Source organism: Tachysurus fulvidraco, chromosome 2 (assembly GCF_022655615.1).
Source record: "Tachysurus fulvidraco isolate hzauxx_2018 chromosome 2, HZAU_PFXX_2.0, whole genome shotgun sequence".
Classification (NCBI taxonomy): domain Eukaryota; kingdom Metazoa; phylum Chordata; class Actinopteri; order Siluriformes; family Bagridae; genus Tachysurus; species Tachysurus fulvidraco.
Genome location: NC_062519.1, coordinates 25,793,917 through 25,817,509, shown reverse-complemented (window position 1 = coordinate 25,817,509; position 23,593 = coordinate 25,793,917). Strand labels below are relative to the sequence as shown.

The 23,593-nt window shown below is 35.9% G+C and overlaps 1 protein-coding gene across 2 annotated transcripts; it reads left to right on the top strand.

Annotated features, from left to right (window-relative positions):
* The first annotated feature begins 1,403 nt into the window (after nt 1-1,403).
* lama3 (laminin, alpha 3) lies at nt 1,404-22,640 on the top strand. 2 transcript variants are annotated; one of them, XM_027169637.2, is made up of 38 exons: nt 1,404-1,793; nt 2,415-2,528; nt 2,946-3,064; nt 3,284-3,364; nt 3,561-3,658; nt 3,768-3,812; nt 4,051-4,202; nt 4,313-4,423; nt 5,292-5,403; nt 5,618-5,785; nt 7,072-7,268; nt 7,359-7,475; nt 7,582-7,736; nt 7,814-7,955; nt 8,050-8,149; nt 8,730-8,846; nt 8,948-9,121; nt 9,529-9,680; nt 9,941-10,126; nt 10,320-10,468; nt 10,591-10,753; nt 10,876-11,003; nt 11,091-11,226; nt 12,054-12,158; nt 13,068-13,210; nt 15,733-15,847; nt 16,272-16,412; nt 16,571-16,707; nt 16,816-16,950; nt 17,552-17,705; nt 18,578-18,675; nt 19,241-19,421; nt 19,684-19,839; nt 19,932-20,097; nt 20,463-20,593; nt 20,779-20,872; nt 21,826-21,948; nt 22,155-22,640. In XM_027169637.2, the coding sequence occupies exons 1-38, from the start codon at nt 1,590-1,592 to the stop codon at nt 22,295-22,297; spliced, it is 5,142 nt and encodes a 1,713-aa protein (XP_027025438.2). In that variant the 5' UTR covers nt 1,404-1,589; the 3' UTR covers nt 22,298-22,640. The 2 variants fall into 2 exon arrangements, with proteins under 2 accessions (XP_027025438.2, XP_047660818.1); XM_047804862.1 differs by lacking the exon at nt 1,404-1,793 and having other exon boundaries at nt 2,920-3,064.
* Nucleotides 22,641-23,593: the final 953 nt, after the last annotated feature.

The following is a 23,593-nucleotide window of genomic DNA, read 5'->3' as shown; positions in this document are numbered from 1 at the left end:
TGTCAATCCTGCATTGTGCATTTGCTTACTACACCACTAGAGAGCCTGTGATTGTTAAAATAATGGGGCATAAATTGTACTTGGCTACTGTAGATTTGTACCTAAGACCTGCTGCTGTAATCATAAAGACCTGTGCTCACCACAAGACTCCATCACTGAGCATGCTTTCAACACTTCTAACGCTTTCTATACTCTTTTTTCTTGCCATATTTTTCGTAATAGATCTAAACTTGTATCAGGATTTCTCAGCACATAATATCTATCTCAGAATATGATGTATCAGCAGAATTACACACACAAAAAACAAGGTATAGTGAGGTACACACTTAGCCAAAATTTACAGGTAGAAGATTGCAAGCTAATGCTTAGCAAACCTTTTTGTTATAACTACATATCTTACTTGCTTAATACATTTTATTAATGTATTTATTTATTTATTTATTTTGTCTATGTCCAACATTATCAAATTAAGAAATATCTCTTTTCTCTGCAAAAATGTTTTATTTGTTAAATGTTAGCCATACAGTACAGGACATTAGCTATTTATGTTAGTTGTGGCTTTACTTAAGTTATACAGTATGCTACTCCTTTTCCAGATTGCAAGATAAGATGTTCATTTGCCTGAAAAAAACTTTGCTGAACACATGAAACACATAACAACCTCCAGCTCAGGTGTTATGACACACATACATCAGTTGAACCACAGGAGCAGATACTGAGTTTCTATGCATGTTATACAGTGCTAGGTGTAGTGCAGCAGATCTGAGACATTTTATTTTTTCTCTTTCATTCACATGGGTGCTGATCTTGGATCAGCATAAAACAAGCAAACGTTCATCTTACATTTTCTCACTCCCACCACACCCACACTGTACACACACTTATTTCAGAAATGACCTTCCCTTCTGCCAGGCTGAAACCTCAAAAGATTTGTCACCTGAGAAAGCTACATGCTGCAGTGTTGTGTCTAGTTTGGGGATGTTTGGGCAAATTGGGGACATTTAACACCAAAACATTGCTTTCTTTCCCACAGTGTTGCAGCAACCACAGATAAACTTGGAGTCTACCACAGGCATTTTACAAGTGGAAACAAACAAATTATATTTTGGTTGAATTGATTAGGATATATGATACGTTGCAATAGCAATCAGTTTTCAGTGTGCAGAACTATTAATCATTTTGATGTTATAATTATTGACACACATTGTTGAAACACATTAAGCAGAATAAAAAGTAGGTAAACACTTCCTCATAAACATGTTTTGTAAGATTAATAAATCAAACATTAACAAAGAGCTTTCTTTCACCTGACGCCTGTTAAAAAAACATATAAGAAACTCAATCTCTGCCATGCCTTTATACTTTACGCTTGACTATCAGCACTGAATGAATATGCAAGAAGATAAAACACGATCTTTGAACCTAGCCCAGCCCAAGCCAAACTCTAGGAGGAGGAAGGAGACTATTTTATGTGTGCAGTTTGAATAAATTGCACTTTTTTGCACATAATTGGCTTTTGGAGTAGATTTCAAAACGCAGAGTTTTGGAACTTAAATAATGTATTTATAATTGCTTTATTCTGAAAGTTTATGTCTGAACTCAGGTGGGAGATTGCAGGTGGGATGAGCAATCTATGGTTCCTACTGCTCTGCAGTTTGGCTGGATTAGGTCTCGCAAGCCGTGGATCACAGCACAGTCAGGTACAACTGGAGAACAACCAGGAACTTTCAAGGCCTCATTCTAGAAGATATTGTGATCATACATACAACAATCACACTGGAGGAGATATACAGGTAAGCAACTGCATGAAATTATATTAATTGAATGTATGGAGTGAAGAGAAACTGTCAGGATAACTATGGCTCAAGAGTAACTTGCAGTCTCATAGGATTACAAATCTGTACAAATAAAACAACAACAGCAACAACAACAACAACAACAACAACAAAAAAAAAAAAACAGATTCAGTAATTAGTTGTAAAAAGTATGTAACCAGCAGATAACTCCTTGGATTTATTTATAGTGGATGAATGATATTTGATATGGGTTCTTGAGATTTAATCCACGATCCCATGCTATGAAACCTTTTTTTTTTAATGCATGCAGGATTTGGGATTTAAATGAAAACTGAGCTAGAAACTAATTTGAAGTTTTTTCAAGGATTTTCAAGGTGTACATGAACATCACTTCCAGATCATTGATGGGAATGTGTTGATTATAAACATATACTGTAAATGAAGGTGTTTGTGTGGAAAAAAGAAACATTCCCACAAATTCTCCTAGTTAGTTAGAAAGAGCTAACCTGACAAAAGATATTCCATAAGCTACACAACCTGCATTTGTGAAGGATTTGAGTAATACCCAAAGCTGTTAATAAAAAGCTCATTTTAGAACATTCACTGTAATCTCTACAGGACTGTGGGCCTGGAAAGTACAGGGTGAGATGGGGACCATACAGAGGACATTGTGTGCCCTGTAATTGCAATGGTCTCTCCAATAAGTGTGACCAAAACACAGGAAAATGCTTGGTAAGAGACTTTATGTGCTTTTAAGTGCACTTCTAATATTCAGCTATATACCGGATGCAGGGAAGAATGAGATAACCTTTCTGTCCGTCTTCAAGTTTAATAAAAGGAGGGGAATTGTTTTTGTGGGAAACAAATTCTCTTTTTCCAGGGGTAGGTATTTATTTTTAAATTAGAGTTGTTTTAATAACACATATACAGTACTACAATGGGAATTTTATGTAAAGGGCAAAGACATTGTCAGCATTTTTGTAAATATTGCAGTTGTGATACGTATCTGAATGATCTGTAATGAAGTGTCCATATATATTACTGGTCTAGTGACTTATTCATAATGAAGATCTGTGAAGACTGATACATTTTTGACAATGATACCGAACTATATATTGTACAGATGTGATTTTTCTTTTGATTATGAAGAACTGCCAGTTAAACACAGCAGGGGATCACTGTGAGCGCTGTGCTGAGGGACACTATGGAAACGCTGCTTTCAGGACATGCAGACTGTGTCCGTGTCCCTTCTCACATCCGTCTCACAGGTAGGAACATACTGCAACAAACAAACAAACAAACAAACAAACACACACACACACACACACACACACACACACACACACACACACACACACACACACACACACACACACACACACACACACACACACACACACCTCTAATGCACACACAGCGTGGCGAACTGTAAGCAATTACAATCTTTCAGACCATTTGTTCTAAACATTTTTTGCTTGTTTCCACAGTTTTGCCATTGGTTGTCTGCATGTTGCCGATCATTTTGAGTGCCTGTGCAAGGCTGGTTATTCTGGAACCCGCTGTGAAAGGTGGGTGTGAGTCTAAATTGAGGGGTGTTGGAGGTGCCTCCCCATGTTGTGCCATAAGTACATACATAATGTAAATATATACTGTAGGTGAAAACACAAACTCTAAAATTCCCACTAATGTCTGCCAATGACATCATCTTAATATATTCATGCTTGCTGAATCACTGCTTTCATCATCCCTCCTGTCATACTGTAGGTGTGCCATTGGTTATTATGGTGACCCACTAGCAGATGGAGGGATTTGTCAGCTCTGCAACTGTAATCATGGATACATCTGTGACCCCATTACAGGCGGTAGGTAATACTGAGCTCCTAATTGTGTTTGATACTACGCTGTAAATTACCTTTTTTAAATTCAGATGAATTACTATATTGTAAAGGTAAATCTGATGTGTTTCTCTAGAATGTAAATCTCCAAATGAGCCGGGTACTGATGGTGACTGCCAAGGTAAGTGTTTAATTCATGCCATACAAATGGGCATGCAAAGCCATCATATAACTCTTCTGCTATAATTGGCAACTGACTTGCTGTTAAGTGTTGAAAAAAAAAATCACTTTAGCAGACGGAGCATGTAGAATCAGTGCATTTTCACTCGTCTTTATAATGCAGCACTTTGGACCCTTATGGATTGTAATCATCCCTGGCTACAATATCCTCTTTCAATGTTTTCATTGTTTGCTTACAGAGTGTGATAGTTGCTTTCAGACATTAATGGATGCCTTAGAGGCCATGGATGATGAGCTCTCCATTCTCAAGGACCAACTCAAGTTTCAGAAAAACATCTCCATAATTCTTACTGCTTTAAGAACATTAGAAGATGGCATTATTGCTACAAAGGTAGCTAAAATGTCACTAATATACAACTGCATAGATTGTATTATTCACTATTATAGAAATGGTCTAATGTCAAATCTCACATTCAGCAAAGTTTATGTTTATCATTTCAGGAACTAGTAAAGAATTACAGAGTATCTGTTGAAGTGCTAAAGCAAAAGGTGAATAAACTTAAGGCCGACATGGATGGTGTCAGAAAACACATGATGAAACTTAAGCTCAAGGTATATGTACTGTTACATTTTTACTTTTACTGAAAGAAGCTGAAACTCTTCATTAAATGGTTAAAGGTACACTTAAACATATGTCAAAAGGGTCAGATAATCAGCAGACAACATCATTAAATACACAAACCAGTGAAAACTACAAGAACAAAATAAATGAATAAGTACTAGGACTGTAAACTGGGAAACAGAACAGTAACCTTATTTATTATATAATCAAATATAATGCCATCTTAGAGGTTCTTTTGCTGGTTAAGGGATTTATCTTCCTTAAAAATCTGGCTTTTCTAAACGTGAAAGCTTCCCTTATTTTAAATAGAACCATAAAGTATTCTAGCAAAGGATCTGGAATCCAAAGATTCCCCTGCAGTAAATACTTACTGTATATTAAATATGTAACAAGTAAACAGGACAAGGTGTGGTGTTATTGGAAAATATTCAAGGATAGAGAATTACTGCACTCTTAAGTTGATCATTTTCCTACATCAGCACTTTCTGGTGTTTTTTATTTCTCTAATCGCAATCTAGCCAACAACAACAATAATAATAATCCTCCTCATCCTCATCCTCCTTATCATCATTAAAATAAACTTTACTCTTGGATATGAATGTCACACTTTTTCCCATTTAAATTCCTGTAATTCTGAATCCATATCTGGGAACATGTGTTCCCTCACCAGCCTGTTTATTCAGCTTAAAACAAAACCAGAACTGTTTCTCTATTATAGTAGTAAAATCTACTACTTTAAATAGATATTATGACTTATACTTTATGTGGATTTATGGATTTAAATGAAGTTTTATATGTCAGTAGTGATTTGCACTGAATGGTTTTAATTGAATTTAAATTTTGTTCATTGTTCATTAGGCAGATCTAACCTCTTTAACCAGTAAGGATTTATTAAAGGATTTGAAAAAAACATACAAAAAGGGAAAAAACCTGCTTACTGATACTAAAGAACTTTTGAAAAGAATAAAAGGTAAGTCAGAAGACTTTGAATTATTTGACCTTTATGTTTATATACATTTAGAAGTGGCATACTGGAATTATTTTGAGCCCCCATTATGTTACTCTCACTGATTATTGAAAAACTCCACTTATATCATGCAGTAGCAAATCAAGGTGACTCTGTTGTATTGAAGTGTTACTTAGGTTTTAAACTCATGTTTATGACTGACCTGGTGATTGTTTAGAATTCCTGCAACATCTGAGGATTTCAAATGGTTTCGACTCCCCACTGTCTGGCAAGATGCTAGCTGGCATGCTGGAGGAGGCACAATGGATGGTGGTCAAGATGCAGAAGCAAAATTGTAAGGTGCAGAGGAGGTTGGCTGACAATGAACTCTCGGAAACACAGAAACGTAATCATTTCATTCATTTTGGTTCAGGTTTGTCCTGATGTTGTACAGGTGTATTTTGAAGTTAAGATGTTTTGTCCTTGATTTAGGATTCTATTCTTATTAGAAATTAATAGGCATGACTTATGTCCAGCAGCAGGATCCCACGCTCGTTGTTGTGGCCTGGATACGATTCCCAGGCAGGGTGCTAACCCATCCACTGTGGAGTTAACTCTCAGGGAGGGTTGTGTCAGGAAGGGCATCCGGTGTAAAACCTGTGCCAAATCTAACATGCGGACCATTTGATCCGCTGTATAAATAAATAAATGTATATATATATATATAATAAAAATGTTCCTTCACCTACTGGAATTGTTCACACTAAACTTAACACAGTTGTAACATTTGTTTATATAATATAACTGAAAAAATACCTTTTTCCTGATGGCAATTAGAAACAGAAATTTAAGATAGTATGGGGACATACTGTATAGCACACATAGTAACAGTAAACCTATGGTTCACATTTGCAAACTATTTTATTTCACCTGTATACTCCAGAGAGATGATGACATATTACATATAATTACATTTAACAGATTAAATATCAGAATTAGACTATATTGTCAGGACCCTGGCAGAGGTGGCTTGGAGACAGACCCGTACGCAGGATAGCTTCAAAATGAAAGGGGTTTAATACATTAGGAAGACAAACATAAACCACAACACACGGGGCACTAACAATATCATCAATATTGTTCACATATTTTCACATATATTTTTTCACATATATTGTTCATCACATATATAGTGACACGGACAATCACACACAACGGGAAACAGGTGTGATGACCGGGGAGGAGCAGACGTGGACGGGGCATTCACGTGACACAAACAAACAACAAACGCACATGGCACCAAGTCTGAGCTGATCCCTAACGGATCCGCGCTGATCCCTAACATATATGCTATAAAATAAAATATGGCTGTGTATTATTATTATTAATATTATTATTGTTTGTTTGTTTGTTTGTTTGTTTGTTTTTTTACCAATTTGGCTCTGAACCTGTTAGCCTTCTCATTAATGACCACTTGGTGCAAAAATAACTAATTAAGACAGTGAGCATGCTTCCATTTGATTGCTCAACATTTTAAAAGGTTTGGACTTTCAAATAACATCCATAATTAGTAATTTAAAGGAATTTATATTTTATAAAATTAGATTATTATATTAGCACTACGATACCCTCAACAACCTTAAGGTTTAAAGTTCTTCTAATTCTTATGGTGAATGTTTGTCTTTTCTACAGTCTTAGACTACATCATGAGCAATCTCTCCAATCTTCTGGATAGTACAGGGACTACTGCAGAACAAATTGCTCAAACCCTGATGTCCTGGAACACTGGACTTAAAGAGCTAAAGGAAACACTGAACCAGGCAGAGAAAGCTGTAAACAAAACAATTCTCATGAATGTCGGTAATGAAGAGCTTCTGGCTGATACTATGGTATTTCTATTTGTTCTTCGTAAGGTTTTGTATAACGATGGTTACATACATTTATTCAGTAAGCTGCAGTTCACTTTATCATGTCCTCAGAATTACCGCATGATGTTGGAGAACAAGCAGGGTGACATCTTGTCTTATCTAGCAATTATTAGAGGAACACTGAGAGACACAGAGAAACTTCAGAGGATGATGAACAACCTAAAAAATGTAGGATTCTGCCATTGCAATGCATCATATGTTTTTATAGAACATGTTCATTAGTAAGTGCATGAGTTATTACTGTACATACCTTTTTTATATTTTTCTTTATTAGAACTATGCAAATCTTGCAGCTGAACTAGATGGAGCAAAGTCACAACTGAATCAGAGACTTTTTGAGCTTTCTAATGCCACAGCCATGGACTTTATTGTCAGAAAGGCTGAAGAGCATGCACAGGAGCTCATGAAACTTGCAGTGCATTTTCAAATGTAAGTTTGATTACACAAATCATGTGTGAATAATATCTGTTGTTCAGAAACACTATTACCCAGATATTTTGTTATAGGTCTCTTCTAAATTTCACCAACATTTCAGCTGTTCATAAGGCAATAGATATCATTATTACTTTTGAAGACATAGTTAGAGCTATTAAAGAAGCTGAGACAGCAGCTAATAAAGCAAACAAAGCTGCAGACCATGCCTTATTGGTAAGTGCTGCAAAATTTCTATCAGTAAATATGGTAAATTTAAAAGAATATGTTTAAAATGTGGTCAATTTGATGGTCTTTATTCTTTGCTTAGGATGTAGAAGCACAAGACCTTACCAGAAAGGCGGAGGAACTAAAACAGTCTACAAACAGCCTAGATGAAAAAGCTAAGGAAGCAGAAAATAATCTAAAAGGTAATTTTGTAGATAATTTGTGATAAATGCAATTTATTTAATTTGCTATTGATGACTGTTATAATGATTATTGTTGTATAAGGTTAATGGTGAACCTAATATTTTTTATACTGCATCAGTGATGTTTTCTCAAATTGTTCAGAGGTTGTTGATTAATTTTCTAAACAGATCACAGGTTTATATTAAACCCACTCATTCTACATTATACTTTATCTTTTCTATGTCAAAAGCTTAAATAGAGACTTTTATTAGGGATGTTTCACATAAACATGTGTCTACATAGAAACTTTCATGTAAAACAAATATGCTCTACATGCTATATAACAAAAACTACTGTATTAAATCTAACTATAAACAAATACAAATTTCAATGTGTTGCTCTTTAATAACTAATAAAAAATATATAATCGTTAATTGCACTGGGATAAGATGAGTAAAACAATTTATGGTGAGCTGTTCCTATCATGTTTTAATCCTTACTTATTAACGCAATATTCAAACCTCAGTTAAGCATTCTCTTCTCAGCTAACAAATCTAACCGTAGACATCTTTATTTAATGTTTTTCATTTTGGCCTTTAGAGGCTACAGAAAAGTATGATACCATTAAAGAGAAGTTGAGCAAGGCAAAGGGCAAAAAAAGGAATATGAAAAAACATATCCAAACTCTCAAGGAGGAGCTGAACATAATTAATCGAGGTGAGATGTCTGGCTGTATGTTTATTTCAGTTTAACCATTTACATACTACAAAATTATTTCTGATGGTTTAACATGCTTTTGGATTGACTGTTTGCTTCAGATGATATTGGTGCCCTTCTACAACAAACTAAGGATGCTGTCCAAGCTGCCAACAAAGCAGTCAACAATGATACAGCACATTTAAGGGCGATTAATAAGGAGTTGGACATGATGAAAATACCCAGTGGCGGTGATTCAAGCGTGGACAACATACTCAATGGTGTCAACAAAACATGTGAGATTCCAAAAATATAGGAATATAAAATATATACAAAATAGCTTATTGTAATCTTATAGTAAAATGACTAAAGGGTGTGTATCTAATGATACTGTCTAGGATAAAGTTGCATATCCAGAACTTCGTTATTTGTTCCTCGACAATGCACTGACTTTGTATTATTGGCTTCAATCTTGCTTTACAGTTCCTAATTATTGTTTATTACAGTAATGATTCAGCTCATCGTGTGCTAGAAAGGATTAATTAAGTCTACATAAATCATTGAGACGTAAAAGATCTGAGATCTAGTTTTGAGATATTCAACTGAGTGTCACTGCAGTTGGTACTATGTTCATGTAGTCAGTCGGAGATAACACTATTAAGGGGTCTGTATTTAGACCAAAATTCTTTGTGTTTTGTCTCAGTGGATGAACTGAACTATTCCTTCCCAAACCTGACTGATACTTTGGCTAAAGTGGAGAATCAGAGCAGCTGGCTGCCCAGCAGAGCCAACATGTCTGATAGCATTATGAGAATCAAAGACATGATTGAGAGAACCAGAGAACTAGCAAACACAGTAAGTACCTAATTTGTATGCTGTACAGTTCTGGCCTTTTGGAATTTGGACTTTTTTGGAAGAGAAAAAGAATATAAAGAAATATACAGAATGATGAAGTGAGGCTGGGGCTGATTTCTTTCTATCTCAGAATGTAGATTCAAATTTTATTATCCCACGACTCTCAAACGTCTGTACAATTATTTCCCCCTAAATGACTCAGGCATTGTTGAGATTTAAACTCATGCTCTTCTGACTCCACATCTTTTCTGTATTTTCAGATTAGGGGACCCATTTTATTCTCTGGTGAAAGCCATATAGAGCTCCGTCCTCCTAAAAACCAGCTTGATCTACAAGCATTCATTGCCATGGATCTGATGCTCCATCGTCCCAAAAAAGGAAGACGCAGTCAACGCCAGAGTGAAGAGGAAGAAAATCTTTTTGTCCTTTATCTGGGAAACAAGAATGTACATCTAGCTCTTTTTTTAATTAGAAACTGTAGAATAATGATATATAATTGAGTCTCCAGTGTCAGCATGTCCCATAAGATATATCATCTTGTTGTATTATGTTGTTTGTTGTTTATAAGAACTAATTTTAGTGACTCTTGATTGGCAACAGTTACATCTGCTGTTGTTTTTGTAATCTTTTTCCATTCAGATGAAGAGAGACTTTATTGGAATGGTAGTTATTGATGGTGTCCTTTATTGTGTTTACCAATTGGGGGGTATAACCTACAAAATAAAGACTCAAGAACTTACCAAATCCAGCATTGACAGCTCCTTTATGGACAGAGTGGACTTCCGTAGGTAAAATCAGTTTGCCTATAGACAATCTGGGAATATTTGGATAATGTCCATTTCAATTACAGTTTGCAGTGTATTTGTTCACGAGAATCTTGTGTTACTTTTTGGTCATATGCCCTAATTAGAATTTACCAAGATGCTGAAGTCACCTTTACCCAGCATTACACCTCATCAGAACCTAAGAAGCTGCCAACACTCACGAATCAACCTAATACAACTGTAAACTTGCTGGATCTGGATGGTGATGAGGTTGTATTCTATGTGGGAGGTTATCCAAATGACTTTACTGTAAGTCCATTTTACCTCAAATTTGATTAAGAAATTTATCTCACGGTTAGGCTGCACAAATCTATTTTTACTTTTATTCTCTCCCGTTTTTTTCTTTTCTCATTATTCATTTCTGATATCAGCCACCAAAGGAACTCCAGTATCCCAAATTTAAGGGATGCATCGAGTTTAACACGTTAAATCAATATATTGTTAGCCTATACAACTTCCAGCGTGCTGTGAACATCAAAAATACAGACCGATGTCTAAGGTAACTGGAACTATCCTTGCCACATCACTCTGATTTTAATGTTTCAGTTCAAATGCTGTGATGTAATAATACTGTTTGATCTTTTAGAGGCGAGACCCGAGAAGTGACAAAATACTTCGATGGTACGGGCTATGGCAAGATTGATGTGATCAGCAGCAGATCTGTCAGGTTCTTTGTCTTAAGTCGACAAGAGAATGCTTTGCTGATTTTTATGGGAAATGAGGTGAGCTAGTAAATGTTAGAATGTTAATTAGAGAATTTTTATTAGGATCCTGAGAATCTAAAGATTATTCCTAACTGCATTTATTCTATTTTTTTTTGGAGAAGTATATGCAACGTGTAGATGTAAGGGATGAATGTTTTTACAAAGAATGACTTTACAGCATTTACATGGCTATTAGGGTGAAATTTGCTGAATGTAGTGACATATAATAAAATAGGTCGAACCCTAACAGGCATTTTATTATGCTTTTAAGTTGCTTACATTGTGTTCTGCTCACCATGGTTGTAAATTTCTTACGTACAGTAGGTCTAGCCATTTCTGCCCAGTTTTTGCCGACTATATGATTTTGTTTATTGGCACCATTCTGTGTAAAGACTAGATTGTTTTGTTTAAAAATCTCAGGAGATTAGCAGTATATGAAACCAACCCAGCTGTCACCAACAATCATGCCACTGGTATAATCACAGAGATTACACGATGACGGTTTCCTAAGTCTGTGACCTAGTGAACCCATGTTAATGTATTCCTTTATTCACTGGTTGAGACTTCAACACACTTTTATATGTCACTCTGGATTAGAGCCTCTGCCAAATGTCATAAATATAAATGTAGATGTATTACACTTTCCTTATTCTAAACTTTTTGACCCTGGTTCTGTATGATTTTTTCCATTACACTCCTGCCACATGATTGGCTGACTGCATAATTTTATGGATGCTGAGGTGTTCAGGTGATCCTACTAAAGTGAATGTGAGTGTATATATTCATTTTAGTGAACTAGCAAATGAAAGAATGCTTTTTTTTTGTTTGTTTGTTTGTTTTTTCAGGAATCTCATTTCACTCTAACTGTTGAAAGAGGCTTTGTCGTTTTGCGGCACACAGAGAATAACCGAACTCAAATTCTAAGGAGTAAAGGAAAAGTTTTTCCTGTGGTAAGTAGTTGCTTTAGTAAAAAATGTCATTTCCTAACGACTGAAGTGAAACATTACATATTATTATTTCATTTATTGTATAGAAATTCCTCAATATTAATTTTTACCCCTTCATCATGATATACATCGTGATATACCTTATTGCACGCCTTGAGCAAATTTTTGGCTTGCAGTTTAATGTGTTGAAAGGGATTAGATCCTGTCGCAGGCACAGGACATTGTCATTAATATTGGTCATTTTCATTCCTCCATTTCTCCTTTTACTGGTATGCAGATGACACCCAGTTTATTCCATTTAGTCTCATTTTGTTTGTAAAGTATTGGCAAAATACGTTATAGCACAAGTTAAGAACCTTTGTGTTTTATGACAGTCACTTCAAATTTGATCTAAAAATCACTAATGTTACAGTCATTACTGTATTTCTCTCTATTTCAAAAGCACCATCATCAGAACACAGCGCTGCATTGGCTCTGTCCGGTTTAAAGTTTAACTGCTTGTTTTTAAAGCTCTTCATAGTGTAGCTTCACCCTACATCTCAGACCTACTGTGCCAATACTCTGCTCCCGGCTCTTTGAGGTCTTGAGAGCAGTCACTGTTCGCTGTTCCACCATCTCGGCTAAATGCTTACCTTAACCAGATCTTTGCATTGGCTGTGCCGAAATTGTGGAACACCCTCCTACTAAACATCAGATGTACTCCATCTGTTACAGCTTAAAAAAAATAAAAAAACACAAAAAATTAACTTTTTGGCTTACTGTTATATTCTATAATATATAAAGTTCTATGTATTTATTAATATCTCATTCTATATTCTGCATTTTTGTCAACTGTTTTGTTTTGAATAAATTTAGAATCTTTATAAATAACATTTACACACTTAAATTTTTATTTATCTTATTCTTTTGCAGGCATATTTCCAGAACATTAAAATCCTCCAGTCGGCAAAACAAATTGAGATGAATGTTTCTAGGTTTTGGGTCAATATTCTGATCAACTACAGGGTCTATACACAAGCGTTTATAGGAGGAGTCCCAGAAGCGATTGCAGAAAGGTAATGGCTGTTCAAGTATGAATTCTACACATAAGTCAAAATCAAGATTTCTTCTATAGAAATGTCTCATTGTAAAAAGCAATAAATACATTTGTTTGCATGATCATAAAAGAGAACATCAGTATTTGTAACATCTGTGAACAGCTGTATATTTGTGCAGGGGCAGTTGTGCCCTAGTGGTATAATGCTAATACATTTGTAATATAGTTCGATGTAAACCAGTCACTGTCTTAACTTAGCTTCTACTGTTATGGCCAAAAATAATAATATCAGTGCTCAGGTGGGAGTGCTGTAGGAGAGAGGCATGACCTTCAAGAAATTTGCTGGTACAGTATTATTTTTGCACCCATTGCAGACCAACATTTCACTTAATTTACTGTCTCTTGAGGCATACAGACTGAGATAGAAGTCTGACTTCCAAATTTGAATACTTTAAAACCTATTTTTAATACATAGTTTTGTTACCCCATTTATACATTAAATAGGTCAATTTACACTGCTTTATTGACCTAAAATCTATAAGATAATCAATAATTGTAATATGAGTAACCTGGATGGCATTATACCAGCTGCACATTTTCTACAAGTACAAACCATAACAAATAAATAAGGCATCACACTAGAACAATTAAAACATGTTTAATACGTAGCAAGTATTAAAGTAACACCCTCTCATTTTGTGGGCAAACAAAAGGAGCGCTTTTGAATGGATTTCTACACAGATGAGCAGTGTTTAGCAGCATCAGATAGTCTCCTTAAGTTGATTTCAGTCAACACCAGCATTGGGTATATGCTGCTCTTCCTAAACCCACCTTGCTGGAGATCTAAAAAGGTAGACAACACTGGTTGCCATTCATGAAGAAAAAAGCCTTTATTTTTTGTCACATATACATTACAGCACAGTGAAAGTCTTTCTTCACACATCCCAACTTTGGAGGTTGGGTTCAGAACACAGGAACAGCCATGATACAGCATCCCTGGAGCAGAGAGGGTTATGAGCCTTGATCAAGGGCCCAACAGTGGCCACTTTGCAGCACTGGGGCTTGAACCCCAGTCCTCCAATCAAACCAGAACCTTAACCACTCGGGCCTTAACCACAACTGCCCCCACACGTATGACTGTAGACACTTCCTGCCCCATTTTGGCTGTGAATTGTGAATTTTCTTTGGAGAAGTCTTTACTTCTCTACCACAGCTCTGATTGCATGTTCATTCTGATCCAGTCACTTTTATTTTATTTATTTTTATTATTTATTAAAATTACATCACTTTTTTTGTGATGTAAACCAGAGTTTTAATAGTCAACTACTGCCACCTACTGTTAAAATGTCAGAATGACAGAAATCCCATGTAAAACATTTTAAATATCACACTCTGACATGCACTTCTACCCCATAGAATAGAAAATGGGACTGAACTGGTGGAAAATGACAAACTAACATGGCCAATATTATACATGATATATCCTATAATATTATTTTATTATGAGTCAAATGAAAGGGAAAATAATCAACGACTGAGTGGCGTATATTTAATGCTGTGGATGTTATATTATCACGTACATTATATATTATTTTTGGACACAAGAGAGCCTTCGGGACATAATCATGTGCCGAAGGCTCTCTTGTGTCCAAAAACCTGATGTTAACACTGGAGTCTCAAGTTCAAGTTTTACTTTATTGTCAAATCTTCCACATGTACAGTATATACAAACAGAGAATTGAAATTGCGTTACTCTCAGTCCCAAGGTGCATACAGATAATACTAAAAAATAGAAATTAAATAAAGCAGCGCAAGGCACATGGCAGATAAAGTGGAAGGAGGGGAAGGGGGGTGGAAGTACCTGGGGATGTGGGATCTGGAGGGGTGGGAGTCTGCTATGGATGCTAAATATCCTGTTTCCTTACAGAAATATTCATATCATTATTACATACACATGAACACACTTTTAATCCATTTATATAGAGCATCCAGCTAACAAGTCTCTATGTAAGTTGTTACTATTAAAAGGCTATTATATAGTACATTAATATAATATATTGAATCCAGAGCTACTGTCAGATTTATTGCTATTTAAGGAATACAAAAACCTGAGGCTATTAATAGGAACATTACCCTTGGCAGGATGATATGACAGTGTGATCTGTTACCTCTTCAATGTTAATTCATTTCCCTAACAGCATATCCTGAAGTGTTTTATTCCACTTATATAACATAAATTAAAGAGAATTTTTTTTATTTATAAGAAGAATGGTTCTCAATGTTTTCATAGAAATTGTACTCAGTGTCATCTGAAAATCATCTGAACATGCTCTGAGTAGAGTGAACAAAGACGCCAATCATAAATGATCAGCAAAACATTATACATGTTAAAAACATTTGGATTACAAGGTTTTCAGCACTGTTCCCAGTAGTACACTGAAGCACTGGGTACTCTTTCACACTCTTAAAAGACTTCCTTTAATAAATTGAACGAATGGTCATACATTAATTTTGATTGAACTGAACATCTTTTTATTCCAGACTAAATATTAACCATCCAGCACTCAGAGGATGTCTTAAAGGGCTTGAGGTGGACATTTCCATAAAATTTTCAGAAGCAATTGGAATTCATCCTGGTTGTCCACTAGATTTATTGGTAAGGCTTATTCTTAAGAATTCAAATTTATGTATTTAAAGCATTATTTCAAAATCACTGCGTTACAGTCTGACATCTGCCTTTTTGTGCAGAAATCACCAAGAATGAGTTAAATAAACTTCATATACTGTAATCCAGTGTGTTCTTCTCTCTTTCACTCAAAATAACTTAGCTTGTGGTCTCAAATTATTGTCTTTTGCATTCAGTATATTAATTACTTATTAATAAATATATATCCTGTCACCGCAGTGGCCCTGGAGTGTACAGAGTGAACAGTTTCTTATATAGAAGTTTCAAAACAAGAGCTTTGTTTTACTGAATTTGAAAAGTCTTGTGACTTCTGACCTACAATAGAAACCTTAAATTAAATATCTTAGGTTAAATTTATTATGTTAATTGAACAGTGATAACTGTTTTTGTTCAGGGTGTACACGAAGTTACTCTGGAGACAGGAAGCTCGCTGGCACTTACTGCTAATATGACAATGCCAAATTCAGCCATAATGGTTTCACTGGGCTTCAGATCAACACAGAGCAGCGGTGTCTTACTGCACACCGGGGACATGGTGAGTGTACAGCCATCTCTAACCATTGTCCATCTCTGGATGAACAGGAGTGATTAGAGCTTCTGTGAATATGTGTAACGCCATTCATGTCAATGCATAAAATCAGTACAGATCAAGCTCATATACAGTTACTCAGGGTGTTTGCCTCTGATCAACAGGATTTGATCAGTGGATTTGAACTGTCACTTGTTGACGGTCATGTCGAGATGACAGACAGTACAACCAATATAAAGTCCAAACACAGATACGATGAGGGAATGTGGCACTATGTGACAGCATTTAGAAACAGCACCGGGTAATGAATGAAATAAGCATTTTCAGAATAAGTCATTTAAATAAGTATTTAGTGTCTAGTCATTCCCAGCATAAATCTTTATTTAAAACCATTTGTGTTTATTTCCAGAATGGAACTAAATGTTGACATTACAGACCGAGGAAATTCACAGACGACAGCAACGGGATCTTTAGTCCAAGAAACTAATGTGATTTTAGGAAAAGAGACATTCAGAGGCTGTCTAAGGAACTTTTACATGAGGGGGTAAACACTGTATCTTTTCTTGCATTGTCAGATTTGTGTGTAGCAATCATGTATGAAGAGTGTGTTCTGTGTACATATTTGTAACGCACCAGCTGGGAGGTCTGAGCACAAACACACAGGGGCAAGGATTAGTGCACAAACATATGCATTTTTACTTACAATTAGAGAAAGAAAGAAATAGCTGAGAAAGAGGAGAAATCTTTGTGGGAGAGAAAGAGAGGGGATGGGGGAAACAATAAAAAAAAAAATGAAGAAACAGAACTTGTCCAACGCTGTGGTTGTCCACGCCCCGCCTTGCAGCCAGGTAGAGCAGCGGTATGAGACTACAAACTTCCTGTGGACAGCTACGGTCGGCCTGTAGCCACAACACTGGACACTGATGGGCATGTCTTTGGGATAGTTTTTTTCCAGATACATGACAGGTTACCTGAAGTTAGCTAGATAGTAACATTAAAAATAAATATGTATAAATAGCATTAATAGTGCGGATCATAAACATTTACCAGTTTGTGTCCACATGTTTAGTTCGTTTCATAACTCTTTAATCAAAACAAGACTGTTGAGAAGGTCTAACGTGTTTTAATGATTCCTCTGTGTCTAGAATGGAAAACAGATACATCCCAGTTGATCTGAGTAATTTTACTCAGATGGGAGATGTGTCTTTTGGGCTTTGTAACACTCAGCAACAGCCTCTGTCCATCATTGCGAAAAGAGGTTTAAAACGAAGATGGCATGATAAGTCCAATTTCAGAAAGGTATAACCAAGAATACAAAACAATATAAGAATCATGTACACATAAATGCACACAACTCAAATTCTGTGTCAAATTCAGTAACATTTTACAACATTGTTTAATAGCTTATAGGTGATGGTGATGGGTTTAGGTATGAAAGGATAATACTTTAGTAACACCTTGGTAACTTTATTTTAGTATTATTTAGAAGAAGAACAACAGGGCATAGAAGCCTTTATTATCACTACATATACATTACAGCACAGTAGAATTCTTTTCTTCACATACCCCAACTGAGGAGGTTGGGGTCAGAGTGCAGGGGCAGTTATGATACAGCACCTCTGGAGCAGGGAGGGTTTTGCTCAAGGGCCCAACAGTGGTAGCTTGGCTGTGCTGGGCCTTGAACCGCGGTCCTCCGATCAACAACCAATCTACTGCCTTAACCAGTTGAGCCGCCACTGCCCCACACCATAGTAATACTTTAGTAACCTGCTGGGTCATTGCTCATTAAGTAATAATAAATAATGTACTGTATTGGTAAAGTGTTACTTATATTTTATTTGTCATCTGCAGTTTTTTCTGATAGCCCAGTGCAAGTTTATGGCTGTCACAGTCATGGAAATCATATGTGAACGGAGAGTTCAAATGCATATTTAAACATGGACACTTTATGTAAATTATGTAATATATTAACTTTTGCAAACATTTTGCAATTTTTGACTACTTATGTAAAGTATGCTGTACATATTGTTAGCAGATATTATAAGATGACCTACCATCTGGGTATCACTCATGGAAAATGTCCTGAAAATGTCTTAGGAAATGACCTCTTGAAAAGAGCTGGATGCCCGTGCAAGTGTTGTGAAGTGTTGTTTTGTGCTATTTACTCTCAGGAAAACTGTAGTGAGCCAGTCGGTCACATCCTGGCCTATCAGCTCAACATGAACAGTCAACTGCAGTACATCATATCTCCAGAAGAGCAGATTTACAGGTGAGTCACACTGAGCAGGTGAGTTAGTTTTGAATATTTATTGTAGAGAGCATATTATAAAATGTTTCAGCACGTGTTGATTGAATCTCCAAGGAAAAAGGACAGAACAAATCATTTTATACTAAAAACTTCATTCTGGTTTGGCACAGGAACGTGACTGTCATTTTAAGAATAAAAGACAGAGTTTGGAAAGAGTTTTTAATTTTCAGCTTTTTGCCAGAATTCAGCAACAGAGACTACTGACAGATTTTTTTTTTTTGAGGACCAAAAATATCGTAAAAATACATTATATTATGGACACAACTCTAAGACCTCTGGGCTTAGATTATTGCATACATCATAGATTTCTACCCATGATGTGAAACATCCATTGCTACAGCACTAGTGATTATCTATCATATTTCTCATATCTTTTATCTATCTATGATTATCTATCATATTTTTCACACATTTGCTCTACCAGAGTAAACAAAATAAAGCATAAACCTTAGACAACACTTTTTTCCATACTGCTCTAGTTTAGTAGTTTATTAACACCCATTTTAAACTGTCTCATGTCTCCAAGGCTTCATATTTTCTTGGAAATGCGAACGAGGTCAGCCGATGGCCTGCTGCTTCACATCAGGGATAAGCAAGGATTTGCTCGTGTCATCCTGTTTGTTAGAAGCGGCAGAGTCAAACTCGTTGTCGGCAACAGAACACCGATCTACTATCAAAAGAAGATTAATAATGGTGCCTGGCACAAAGTACGTCACCGACTCCATGATCTTTGAGTACAGAATGACATTATGGGATTGTAACCTTGTAGAGCATGTGATTTAGATTTGATGTTTCACTCTTAAGCACAAGTTCCTTTGATTGAAAAAAAAACAAACCCAAAATATTAAATGCCGTGTTTCTAAGAATTAGAAGTTGTACTCTATAGTTTGTGTAAAGCTTGTTGCTGGCAACTATAAGCTTTAAACAAAAAGGATATTTAGTCATCCGGATTTTGTCATTTTTTGACAGATCAGGTTAAGTATCGAACAGCACGTCACACATCTGGTGGTGGATGGTTTTCGGGTGCCGGATGGACAGCTGCAGAAAGATGAAGGGATCTCAGTGGAGCTTTATCCTCTTGTTTACTTTGGAGCTGGAAAGATTAAATTGCTCACTGGCACACAGGTATGATATTATACTATGTTATTAAAAATACACCGTACATTGAACTATACAAATTTTTTTTCTAACATATTTTGCTTGTCTTTCTTTTCCAGGGCAAACGTTTTCCACAGAAGAGTGCGATAGGATGTATCCGCAACATCAGGTTTCATGATGTCCATATTGGAGCACCAGCTATTAATCATGGAGGAGCTCCCTGTTTTGATGGGATAGCTGAGGAAGGGGTGTACTTTGCTGGTGGTGGCTCTTACATGATTTTAGGTTAAGACTTTGTTTACAAAATTCTATTTCAATTTATTTAAGGAGCATTTCATATGGAGCAGTATCATGAAACCTGTCACAATTCTTAATTTTTGTTTAAAACTTTAAATGCAAGAGTTAAATTATACTGTGATGGAAATTAATGATAGAAAAATGACAGGAAAACCAACATAAGGGAAAGCATGAAATGCTCTCATCCCCCGATTTTAAAATATAAATGTGTTATATAAACATGTAGTACACTTTAATAGTTATGATTTATTAGACATACCTCATTAAATACATATACCAATGTCACACTTTATGTCTTTACCAGAATGACATTTTCACTCACTGTTTAATGGAACAACTTTTTTTTTTTCCAGAGAAACACATAAGGTTGGGTGCTGAGTTCAATTTAACTTTTGAAGTTCGTCCCAGAAGCATGACAGGTTTACTTTTTCACTGTCAAAGTCACCATGGTCACAGCCTCAGTGTTTTCCTGAAGAAAGGCACTGTGAGTCCCTGGTTAGAAATTGTTGAGGGTATTATGGGAAATAATTATAACAAGATTTATGCAACTTTTACAGCTAAAATGTGTCCCGTTATGTATAATATGGTTTTATGCCTTTAGAATTGCTTTCTTTGAATAATGACAAGAGCTTGTTATTTTACTGTGCTGACCTGCATGTGTGATAATAGATGGTGGTCCAAATGAATGATGGTGCAGGAGACTACAGCACCTCGGTGAAACCGCCATTACCGCTCTGTGCAAAGTCCTTCCATCACGTGACAGGTGACATTTTTCATCCCAGAGGACTGATTTCTAAATGTTCCATTGTACATTGATCTCAGCCAGGTTAGTATATAATTGAATTGAAATGGGCCCAAATTATTAATAGTTTCTGGTATTAAATGGTGTATATTGGTACAAAGTGTCAGTTTTAGCACTACACTAGGCACCTTTTACTCATTTGGCAAATGCTGTTCTAACCTATAGAGTTTCAGATGAGCTGCACTAGAATCAGGTTGATTTTGCAATCTATTATTAACAACCTAAGTAACTTCAGAACTGAATATTTTGTGATAGAACAACATAGAGTGACCTGGGATTAGGCTGACACTGATGCCACCACTTTGTCAGTGGAAGAGGGCAGTTAGAGTACTGAGACTAAAGCCCTATTCGGATGGGATTAGTTTTATGTGGGGACGTGGGGGTAAAGTAATTATTACCAGAGCTTCTTGGTGATTTTAGTCCCGTCCGAATGTGCCATCTCGGTAATCATTATGGACAATGTCAGTAAAGATTACGACGACTTTTACCTTCTGTAAAAAGGTCCTAATCCCGTCCGAATAGACCCGCTGTAAATATGTACGGTAAAATTCCATCATTTCCTGTTTAAAAGTAGTTTTTGGTGCGTTTTGCAAGCATGGAGGCGCTTGAAGAAGCATTCGGTTGCATTGTGCACATGATAATAGGAAGCAATGTCATACGCACATGACGACAAGGAGGTTACTATGGTGCGTAAAGTGAGTTACCCCTCCCACTTCTGCTAGTTTTACTGAGTTGTCTTGTCCCGTGCGAAATGGCCAATTAATATTACAGACGTCCTGAGGTAAAATTGCATTACTCCACGTCCCCACGTAAAACTAATCCCGTCCGAATAGGGCTTTTGGGTTAGTAATTGGTGGAGGTAGTATAGGAATGATAGGACAAGAATCTTTTTTTAACACCCTTTTTTTCATTAGTGACAAAAAAAAGAAACGTAATTAAGCTGAAGATGGGACGCAAATCCAACAGTGCCGTTGGGCCTCAAGTGTTGGGCTTCACTCTTAAAACTCATCACACACTTTACATCGGAGGCGTACCAGGTAAACTCAAGCAAATAGATTTGCTATTTGCTCAAGTACCCTTTAAATATAAACTGTATCACAATATGTATTATTAATACGTGTCCATTTTATTTATTACCTATATGTAGGGAGAGATTAAATGCTTTTTTTTTTAAATGTTTGGTGGTAATAACATCTGTACACTAGTATTTGTTAATGGATTTTTATTTATAATGTCAATGCAGAGTCCAAGAGGAAAAGAGTGCCTGTGTGGAGCTCCTACATGGGATGTTTGAGAAACGTGCAAATAAACCTGGCTGCGCTTCCATTTAAATCCATCAGCAGTGTTTTCGGTTCTGTCAATGTCAGTGAGTGTCCGGCAGAGTAGTATATGGTCTGTTTATATTTGTAATCAATTAAAATTATGTGAAAGTGTGAGTTTATGGGGAAAAAGAATCCTGGTATGTGCACAGGATTGACGAATTTGTAGTACCCAGGATAGGATATTCACGAAACGGTGAGACAAGAACATGTTTTCTGTTCTTCTTTGATGACAAATGTTGAGTTTTGGGCGTTTCTACAACAATTACACCAGCATAATGAAAATGACTTGGTAATTAACTGTGGCCATGCTTCCTTTTGTTTTTTACTAGTTTTCACTAGTTCCTGTGTGTGCTATAAAAAAATGATAATAATAATTTGAATAAATTTTTTTATGATTTTAAAACATATTCTCATGTGTTGTGATATTATTGTTATTCATTATTATTATTATTATTATTATTATTATTATTATTATTATTATTATTATTATTATTATTATTATTATTATACATTATTCTCTCCTCTGACCTAATTGCTCATAATTTATACTGTATATAGTATATTAGAGCATGTGCTTGCCTTTGTTGGACTGTGGCCCTGCTGTAAAAAACAGCCTTAACAGAAAGAAATCTTACACATTCCATAATTATAGTTACGTATTTGCCACAATGCAATACAAATAGCAAATTAGTGCCAGGGTATAAAAGCCAAGCACTTATGGTGTAATGGTTAGCACACTGGCCTCTGCCTCCAACAACCTGAAATCAAATTCAATCAGCAGTGACAGGATTAAGCATCTTGAAATCATTTTAATGTATAAATGCCACAGCAAATTAGAAAATTAGCACCAATAAACAAAAGCAGAGGTTTCATTGCTAACAACGTTCAGAGTTGAATTGGTGTATGACATGTTTGGCCAGAGCTCTTACCTCAATGTGACCCAGCCATACAAAACACTTTATAATATTGAGCTAGCAGTCACATAATAGAACTATCATTTATGTTATAATGAAAAAATGCTACAGCACAATAAACATAGCAAATTACCACCCAAAAAACAAACATGGAATTTTTCTGGTGTAATGGTTAGTTGAATGTCTCCAGCAACCTGAGTTCAAATCCCGGTTCCCAATGACAGAAAAAAATTATCTTAAATATTCTAAAAAAAAAAAAAAGTTTTAATATATAAATGCCACAGCTCAATAAGAATAGCAAATTAGCACCATTAAAACAAGCAGAAATTTCAAGATGTAACGGTTAAGACAATGGATTCCAATTCCAGCAACAATATTGATATTGGTGTATTGTTACCCACTGGCCGGAAGGAGCCATTTCACCCCTACAGGACTGTTTTGAAAGT